The following is an 11,597-nucleotide window of genomic DNA, read 5'->3' as shown; positions in this document are numbered from 1 at the left end:
TGTTTTTGAGAACACCCCTACATCCGGCGTCAATGGTAACCCGAGAGACAAGACTATTTATGTTCCGGTTTTAGTTTCGTCTGTATGAAATTCTGTGCGTGTGCAAGGGACCGTGTACCCAGTTACCACTTCATGTCAAAAACAGTGATTTAAGTCGGATGCGTAAGTATAATTATGAAAGAAATGCCTTGGTCCAGGGATACATAATGGGACATGTGTAGGTCTATCGTCACCTAAACTCAAACTAGCCTAAACACATAAAGGGAAGCAAGTGCTCTCTGATTCGATCACATGTTGATCGTCAGTTTATGAGCTACCGCTTTATTACCAGTCGACAGCCTGGCAGACTGAATGAACATGTGATCAGTATGCAGGTGATGTATTATTTGCTTTTCAATTGACGAGTCTGTCTGATGGTAGGTCCTACTGTAGATCTACAATTCTGATTTATAAGTTGACAACATTTTATACTGTCCAGGCATATCAAAGGATGGAGTGTATGCAACACCACATCAGTTAAGGATGTATGTGTGATAGGAGTGTGATAAACTTCTATTAGAATCTAGATCTAGGCCTACATGTATTTGTGACAACAGTAACAACATTTAACATGATTGATGCATGGGGTATATCTCTGATTACAGTAAACATGGATATTCAATAAATTTTGTAACAATTGTGGAAGTTACACAAGGCACAATCAATGTTGTCTACAATATAGATTTTAGATTTAAATAATGTTATCTTGGACTACTAGTTATTTTCTAATCTTAAATTATTGCAAAAGGGCATGTACCTTTTCCATTGGGAATATAGAAATACAGTGGCATCTTTTTATGTAAAATTATTATATTGGCTTGTGAAAACATAATGTGAAATGTATAGGCCTATTATGATCAACATTTCTTCATATTAATTAACAATAATATACAAGGTCATAGGATTTACTAGTTCTGATTGGAAAAAAGTTTTAACTATGAATTGGCTAAATAAAACAAAATTTCTCTAGGGGAACGGGCCTATATTTGGTCTCAAATGTACCAATATAACATCACTGACTGCATATGTAATAAAAAAATACTTGTATGAGAACTTGGCTTGCTTAGATGCCCCATCAAGGGGTATCTGCACTTGCTAGATTAAATCTTCAGATATTTTTTTTCCCCTAAAAAAGTGCAATTGCATAGTAAAATATCAATCAACATTTCATATTTTTTTTATTTTATCTAAAATCAAGTAAGGATAACTACTGTACTGTACATAAATTATTAAAGTTGTTTTTTTCAAGATTTCAGAGTTTTCTATTTATCTTTCAATAAGACGGGGAAAATGGATAAATCATCATTTTACTGGCAACATATAAGATACATGTACATGTGTTGTCGGTAAAATAAACAAGTAAACGTTATAATTCAAACCTACAAAATGTAGTTGTGAAAAGTCTGATTGTCAGATCAGGAAGTTTTGACTCCAACTGGTGTCATTAGTTTGAAACATGGAGATAATTATATACATAATTACCTGTTATGTAATTTTATCAAATAATCTTAATTATGATCTGAAATATGATGTCAAAGTAATATGAGTATTTTTATTATGACAAAGCTAAAATATAACAGTAATTATACATAAATTACGTACATGTCCTCATTGTATAACTCTAAATTAAAAGTAAGTGGTATAATAGTCAATTTTTTTCAATGATAATTTTGCTTGGTCATTGAGTGTAATTGGATAAGAAACTCTTGGTATAAAAGGTTTTCAGATCATTACCTATTAATCTCTTGATCAGTACTGATTATAAATTGCGGGGATGAAATCTGACTCCACTTCCAAATACCTACGTATAGTATACACAGTCAAATGGCGGAGATCATTATTTTTCAATGCCTCTGTTAGGGACGTCTGAACCAGCAAAATTTTTATTTACCATGCAGACTTACACTGGCTAGATCAAGTAACTAATTGGACTCCTCCCTTGACGTGACTAGTAATTTGTTTATTACTGTGAGAGTAACAAGGGTTGAACTTAAAATTGCATTAAATGTATGTATAACTTTATAGGAGTCAACTAAAATGACAATACTTGTTAACTGGACACTTTTAATAGGTCTACTACATATTCAGATTTAAATTTAGGAACAGATTCATCTGTGATAAAAGTGATATGAAATTTTGTCATTTACAGAAAATTTGTTTTAATAAAAAAAAAAAACTCTCTTTTTCCTTGTTTACCCCATGGTATTTCATTAGCTGCATTCATTTGCTGACATTAATATTATTGGATCTGATAACATACCTTTAAAGACTTCTAATAAAAGTCATAAAAAGACTTAAAAATTGATGACTTAAAGCTATTGGATTGATTGATAATACAATTACTAATATTTTTATTGAAGCTTAGATACTACATGTAATTAGCAAGTGCTGGTTGCATAGAAGTTAATTTTTGTTGTATTTGATTTTAAGTAAAATCAGACATTAAAAAAAATGTAGTGCTATTGAATTTTGATATAATATTAATGATAATACTTTTATTTACATGTATGTCTGTATACATTCACATGTGTGGCTGTGTATATAATAATTAGAATGTACATTAATTTGTTATATATTTCAGAAAACAACTTCTATGTTCACTGTATATAAGTGCTTGTAATATGTGAAAATGTAATAATTTTAGCATGTATAATTTAAAAATCTTTCCACTATTACTTAAAGAGTACATATTTTCATTTTTTTGAATTCGTTTTGAAGCTTTAGCTAAATCATATTTTTAGATAGCTACTAGTATTTAAAAGTTCTAAATAAATTGAATATATTTTTAAATAGTGATGAAGGCATATGCAGTTACATATTTTCAAAAAGAAAAAAGTTTGTGATAAAAAACTTCACATGAAACAATTTTAGTGGCTTGTATCAATTAGATAGAGGCTTATATAGTAAACAGATGAAGGCCTGTGGTTAATAGATGGAGGTCCGTGGGTTAACAGATGAAGGTCCGTGGGTTAATAGATGGAGGTCCGTCGGTTAATAGATGGAGGTCCGTGGGTTAATAGATGGAGGTCCGTGGGTTAATAGATGGAGGTCCGTGGGTTAATAGATGGAGGTCTGTGGGTTAATAGATGGAGGTCCGTGGGTTAATAGATGGAGGTCCGTGGGTTAATAGATGGAGGTCCGTGGGTTAATAGATGGAGGCCTGTGGGTTAATAGATGGAGGTCCGTGGGTTAATAGATGGAGGTCCGTGGGTTAATAGATGGAGGTCTGTGGGTTAACAGATGGAGGTCTGTGGGTTAATAGATGGAGGTCCGTGGGTTAATAGATGGAGGTCCATGGGTTAATAGATGGAGGCCTGTGGGTTAATAGATGGAGGCCTGTGGGTTAATAGATGGAGGTCCGTGGGTTAATAGATGGAGGACCGTGGGTTAATAGATGGAGGTCCGTGGGTTAATAGATGGAGGTCTACAGTTATAATAGATGGAGGCCTATAGTTATAATAGATGGAGGCCTATCGTTATAATAGATCAAGACCTATAGTTGTAATAGATGGAGGCCTATAGTTATAATAGATGGAGGCCTGTAGTTATAATAGATGGAGGCCTATAGTTATAATAGATGGAGGCCTACAGTTATAATAGATGGAGGCCTATAGTTATAATAGATGGAGGCCTATAGTTATAATAGATGGAGGCCTATAGTTATAATAGATCAAGACCTATAGTTATAATAAATGGAGGCCTATAGTTATAATAGATGGAGGCCTGTAGTTATAATAGATGGAGGCCTATAGTTATAATAGATGGAGGCCTATAGTTATAATAGATGGAGGCCTATAGTTATAATAGATGGAGGCCTATAGTTATAATAGATGGAGGCCAATAGTTATAATAGATGGAGGCCTATAGTTATAATAGATGGATGCCTATAGTTATAATAGATGGAGGCCTATAGTTATAATAGATCAAGGCCTATAGTTATAATAGATCAAGGCCTATAGTTATAATAGATCAAGGCCTATAGTTATAATAGATGGAGGCCTGTAGTTATAATAGATGGAGGCCTATAGTTATAATAGATGGATGCCTACAGTTATAATAGATAGAGGCCTATAGTTATAATAGATGGAGGCCTATAGTTATAATAGATCAAGGCCTATAGTTATAATAGATCAAGGCCTTTAGTTATAATAGATAGAGGCCTATAGTTATAATAGATGGAGGCCTGTAGTTATAATAGATGGAGGCCTATAGTTATAATAGATGGAGGCCTGTAGTTATAATAGATGGAGGCCTATAGTTATAATAGATGGAGGCCTATAGTTATAATAGATGGGGCCTATAGTTATAATAGATGGAGGCCTATAGTTATAATAGATGGAGGCCTATAGTTATAATAGATGGAGGCCTATAGTTATAATAGATGGAGGTCTATAGTTAAAAGATGGGGACCTATAGTTGCTCATATCAATTTAGGATGTTACACATACATATGAGAGAGATTGTTATTAAAGGCCACCTGTAAGTATTTGTGTATTTTAGTGAGTCAGGTATCTTTATAATTACCAACAATATCTCTGCAGGCTTTATTTGTATCTCTTTGTAAGGCCTTTAACTTTAACTCCTATAAGTAATGTATACTACGGCTTGGAAACTTACTTTCTAAGTTTGTGTACACAAACAACACATATCAGTTTTAGGTTACAAATACTTCCATAGCTAGTTTATTTACTTTGATTTGTGATTTTGTATAGCAGTGAAATCTTAAACACACAATATATCACAGTTATTAAGTTTTCTTGCTTAGCACTGTAGATATGTGTTTTAGATTGTGTGTTAGAGAGACAACTAATGTCTCTGAACTTTCTATACATTATTTTATTGACCTAATGGCTATTGGACAGATTCGACAGCAGAATGTGTTACTTTTAGTTTGTGTTTGATGACTGAACAAAGCAAAGTTTTGCAATATTTATTAAATTACAAAATTTTATATTTAAATTGTTCTTTTATCTGAGAAGTATAATTTTCTTTCTATTAATAACTGATCTGGAGGAGATTTGCAAACTATAGAAATCATTTATATATTTCTTGTTTTTTTTTGTTTTTTTTTTATAACAATAATGATTTTGATGAGTAAAATTTATCATTGTATACATTTTATTAATGATTTGTTGAAGTGACAATAAAATATTTACACATTCTCCTGAATTTCTGTTAAAACCTTCATGACAAACTAGTGACAGAATTTATTTAAACTGGAATACAAGTAATAAAAAACAGCAAGAAAACGTAGAAAAAACCCATTAAATTCAAAGTAAACAATTCAAATAACATGTTGTTTTTTTCAATTTTTTTTTTTTTGCAACAGTGTTGCAACACTGTTGCAAAAAAAAAAAAATTGAAAAAAACAACATTTTATTTGAATAACAAAAATGGGTTTATAACCATAGCTGGAGTTCAGTATTCAGAAAACTGTTTTGATCAATATCGTAACATGTATGTCAAATGTGTTTTCAGAGGACCAATATGCCTCAGCCTGCTCTTCAAGACCCTCGGTCTTATATCAAGGCCCAGCGACTCCCACTGCCCTCACATGTTGGGTCCAAGATCGAGACAAGGGGCACCAGCGATTACAGGGCCGCCTCCCCAATGCGAATCGAAGTGAGAAATGATAACTATTTTCGTCGCCTCCAACAGATGAAAACCATGGGATTTAATGCTGTGAAGCACGAGGCATATATAGGCATTGGTGACCCTTTCTACCTGGACGAGAGAAAACTAATTCTAAATGCTCTCGGACAACTTGAGGAGGTAACTTAACAAAAAAATTTTGTTGATTTAGATTAATGCTGTTTCATCATTTTCAAACATCTTATATATTTACACATATCACAATTTTTTATTTTCACTCTTTTTACAAGAGTTATGCCCCTTTGTTGAAATTCAGAATGAGACTTTGTCTGGCTATACATTCCTGATGTTTTCCATGCCGACAGGCAGCCATCTTGGATTTTGATAATTGAAGTTTGTTATCGCTATTTCTCAGAAAGTACTGAAGGTGTCTTTCTCAAATTTCATATGTAGGTTCCCCTCGGTGCCTAGTTATGCATATTGCATTTTGAGACTAATCGGAAAACAACATGGCCGACAGGCAGCCATCTTGGATTTTGACAATTGAAGTTTGTTATCGCTATTTCTCAGAAAGTACTAAAGGAATCTTTCTGAAATTTCATATGTAGGTTCCCCTTGGTACCTATTTATGCATATTGCATTTTGAGACTAATCGGAAAACAACATGGCCGACAGGCAGCCATCTTGGATTTTGACAATTGAAGTTTGTTATCGCTATTTCTCAGAAACTTATGAGGGGATCTTTCTGAAATTTCATATGTAGGTTTCCCTAGGTGCCTAGTTATGCATATTGCATTTTGAGACTAATCGGAAAACAACATGGCCGACAGGCAGCCATCTTGGATTTTGACAATTGAAGTTTGTTATCGCTATTTCTCAGAGAGTACTGAAGGGATCTTTCTCAAATTTCATATATAGGTTCCCCTTGGTGCCTAGTTATGCATATTGCATTTTGAGACCAATCGGAAAACAACATGGCCGACAGGCAGCCATCTTGGATTTTGACAATTGAAGTTTGTTATCGCTATTTCTGAGAAAGTACTGAAGGGATCTTCCTGAAATTTCATATGTAGGTTCCCCTTGGTGCCTAGGTATGCATATTGCATTTTGAGACCTATTGGAAAACAACATGGCCGACAGGCAGCCATCTTGGATATTGACAATTGAAGTTTGTTATCGCTATGTCTCAGAAAGTGCTGAAGGGATCTTTCTCAAATTTCATATGTAGGCTCCTCTTGGTGCCTAGTTATGCATATTGCATATTGAGACCAATCGGAAAACAACATGGCCGACAGGCAGCCATCTTGGATTTTGACAATTGAAGTTTGTTATCGCTATTTCTCACAAAGTACTGAAGGGATCTTTCTCAAATTTCATATATAGGTTCCCCTTGGTGCCTAGTTATGCATATTGCATTTTGAGACCAATCGGAAAACAACATGGCCGACAGGTAGCCATCTTGTATTTTGACAATTGAAGTTTGTTATCGCTATTTCTCAGAAAGTACTGAAGGGATATTCCTGGAATTTCATATGTAGGTTTCCCTCGGTGCCTATCGCTAAATCTTCAATTTTATATATAGGTTCCCCTTGTTTGAAAAGTACTATAGAGGGCTCTTTCTGAATTTACACAGATTAGTAAGACTTAGAGGAAGGGAAAAGTAGAGAAAAGATCAATCTGACATGGAACCTATAAAGATCATTCAATGGTGGGCGCGAAGATCCCTCTGGATCTCTTGTTTATTATTGTATGGCACACTCAACAACTAAAGGGCAATCATGATAAAATTGGGATTCTTGACTTTGTTCACCACAAGGACTTAAATTGGCACAAAATCCCAAACCACAGTTCTTGATATATAATAGGATATCATTGGGTGAATGCCATGAGTTAAAATCTATTTCTATTTCATTATTTTTCAAAAAAAAAAAAAAAAATTATATATGAAAAATATACAAGCTGTTATACTGTAGGTTTGTTAGACTATATTATCAACACTTTAGTTTAACTTTTGAATGCCCTTTGCTTTCCAATATTGTAATGAATTGCTTCTGCTAGACATATTGATGTGCTTGCCAATAGTCCTATGAACCTGTCCGACCATGTGGTAGGATTAACATTACAAGTGGAATAGAGATTAGATTGGCTGTCTACCTGGTCGTGTCAGCTTTCACACCTGGTTTAAATCAAAATCACTTCGTTTAATCTTTAAATGTCTTGATAATGATATTTGAATCTTTAAATGAAAATATATTTTCCTGTGATATTGAATATTTATTGAACCATTTTAACAGGCATTTAAAGGATTTGTTTGCATGAGGAAACACATATTACTAGAATGAAAATAAATAAAATTTTAAATACATGTGAAATCAGATTTAAAAACATCTTATTCTGTTCATGTATATGAGAAACTAGCAATATATTCATTATGAATAAGAGGCCATTTGCTGTGCAGTTTTGCTGTATACAACAGTTCAAAAAAAAATTCCAAACAAGCCACATCACAGTATTTGGAAACATTATTATTACTTCTCCAAAAAAAGCATAACAAGTCTTAAAATTCTTTAAAAAAAACTTATATATATATGCAAAATTTTGAACTATCATATACCTATTGTTCTGTACACAAGATGAGTAACCTTAAACACATTTATTAGTTTAATCTACATACATGAGTGTACCAATATATTTTTACATATCCAGGTATTTTACATTTTTCCTTTGTTTCATGTTGTTTCATATAATGCCTATTTTTACTCCCTACTTTTTGGCCCTATTGACATTTTCAGTGTTTAGTAGCCGTTGAAAACATAATAACTAAGTGACATCACACTATGGTACATGACATCACACTATGGTACATGACGTCACACTATGGTACATGACGTCACACTATGGTACATGACATCACACTGGGACATGACAACACACACTGCTACATGACATCACACTGGGACATGACATCACACTATGGTACATGACAACACACTATGCTACATGACATCACACTGGGACATGACATCACACTATGGTACATGACAACACACTATGCTACATGGCATCACACTATGATACATGACATCACACTATGGTACATGACAACACACTATGCTACATGGCATCACACTATGATACATGACATCACACTACGACACATGACATCACACTATGGGACATGACATTACACCATGGTACATGACACCACACTGTGGTACATGACATCACACTGTGGTACATGACATCACACTATGATACATGACATCACACTATGGTACATGACAACACACTATGCTACATGGCATCACACTATGATACATGACATCACACTACGACACATGACATCACACTATGGGACATGACATTACACCATGGTACATGATACCACACTGGTACATGACATCACACTGTGGTACATGACATCACACTATGGTACATGACACCACACACTGCTACATGACATCACACTATGGGACATGACATTACACCATGGTACATGACACCACACTGTGGTACATGACATCACACTGTGGTACATGACATCACACATTGCTACATGACATCAAACTATGGTACATGACAACACACTATGCTACATGACATCACACTATGCTACATGACAACACACTATGCTACATGACATCACACTATGACACATGACATCACACTATGGTATATGAACTCACACTATGTGACATGACATCATACTATGCTACATGACATCACACTATGACACATGATATCACACTATGTTACATGACATCACACTATGCTACATGACATCACACTATGATACATTACATAACACTACGACACATGACATCACACTATGGCACATGCCATCATGTTTTGGTAGATTACATCACACTATGGTACATGACATCACACTATTACACATGACATCACACTATCTTACATGACATCACACTGTGCTACATGACATCACACCATGGTACATGACACTACACTAATGTACATGACATCACACTATTATACATGACATCCCACTATGGGACATGACATCACACTATGGGACATGACATCACATCATGGTAAATGACATCACACTATTGTACATGACATCACACTATGACACATGACATCACACTATGTTACATGACATCACACTATGCTACATGACTTCACACTATGCTACATGACATCACACTGGTATATGACATCATACTATGACACATGACATCACACTATGTGACATGACATCACACTATGCTACATGACATCACACTATGTTACATGGCATCACACTATGCTACATGACTTCACACTATGCTACATGACATCACACTATTACACATGACATCACACTGTGGTACATGGCATCACACTGTGGTACATGGCATCACACTGTGGTACATGACATCACACTATGATACATGACATCACACTATGGTACATGACAACACACTATGCTACATGGCATCACACTATGATACATGACATCACACTACGACACATGACATCACACTATGGGACATGACATTACACCATGGTACATGACACCACACTGTGGTACATGTCATCACACTGTGGTACATGACATCACACTATGGTACATGACATCACACTGTGGTACATGACACCACACACTGCTACATGACATCACACTATTGGACATGACATTACACCATGGTACATGACACCACACTGTGGTACATGACATCACACTGTGGTACATGACATCACACATTGCTACATGACATCACACTATGGTACATGACAACACACTATGGTACATGACATCACACTATGACACATGATATCACACTATGGTACATGACAACACACTATGGTACATGACATCACACTATGGTACATGACATCACACTATGGTACATGACATCACACTATGGTACATGACATCATACTATGGTACATGACATCACACTCTGGTACACGACAACACACACTGCTACATGACATCACACTGGGACATGACATCACACTATAACACATGACATCACACTATGTGACATGACATCACACTATGACACGACATCACACTATGACACATGACATCACACTATGTGACATGACATCACACTGTGACACGTGACATCACACTATGGTACATGACAACACACTATGCTGCATGACATCATACTATGCTACATGACATCACACTATGCTACATGACATCACACTATGCTACATGACATCACACTATGTGACATGACATCACACTATGCTACATGACATCACACTATGACACATGACATCACACTATGACACATGATATCACACTTTGTTACGTGACATCACACTATGCTACATGACATCACACTATGATACATTACATAACACTACGACACATGACATCACACTATGGCACATGACATCATGTTTTGGTAGATGACATCACACTATGGTAGATGACATCACACTATTACACATGATATCACACTATCTTACATGACATCACACTGTGCTACATGACATCACACCATGGTACATGACACCACACTAATGTACATGACATCACATTATTGTACATGACATCACACTATGGGACATGACATCACACCATGGTAAATGACATCACACTATTGTACATGACATCACACTATGACACATGACATCATACTATGTTACATGACATCACACTATGCTACATGACTTCACACTATGCTACATGACATCACACTGGTATATGACATCACACTATGACACATGACATCACACTATGTGACATGACATCACACTATGCTACATGATATCACACTATGCTACATGACATCACACTATGCTACATGACATCACACTATGTTACATGGCATCACACTATGCTACATGACTTCACACTATGCTACATGACATCACACTATTACACATGACATCACACTATTACACATGACATCACACTATTACACATGACATCACACTATGGTACATGACATCACACTATGGGACATTATATCACATTATGGTACACGACAACACACTATGGT

At 35.2% G+C, this 11,597-nt stretch overlaps 1 protein-coding gene across 4 annotated transcripts in view; it reads left to right on the top strand.

Moving 5' to 3' along the window:
- Window positions 1-33: 33 nt before the first annotated feature.
- Window positions 34-11,597, top strand: part of LOC117316143 (coiled-coil domain-containing protein 60-like) — a 45,910-nt gene continuing 34,346 nt past the window's right edge. For all 4 annotated transcript variants that reach the window (XM_033870651.1, XM_033870650.1, XM_033870648.1 and 1 more), the window contains exons 1-2: window positions 34-162; window positions 5,518-5,811. In XM_033870651.1, the coding sequence (XP_033726542.1) occupies window positions 5,527-5,811 (285 nt within the window). In that variant the 5' untranslated portion in view covers window positions 34-162; window positions 5,518-5,526. The remainder of the gene's footprint in view (window positions 163-5,517; window positions 5,812-11,597) is intronic.

The sequence above is a fragment of the Pecten maximus genome, chromosome 18, assembly GCF_902652985.1.
Source record: "Pecten maximus chromosome 18, xPecMax1.1, whole genome shotgun sequence".
In the NCBI taxonomy this organism is placed as follows: domain Eukaryota; kingdom Metazoa; phylum Mollusca; class Bivalvia; order Pectinida; family Pectinidae; genus Pecten; species Pecten maximus.
The sequence above is the reverse complement of the archived record's forward strand: the minus strand, read 5'-3'. Positions and strand labels throughout refer to the sequence as shown.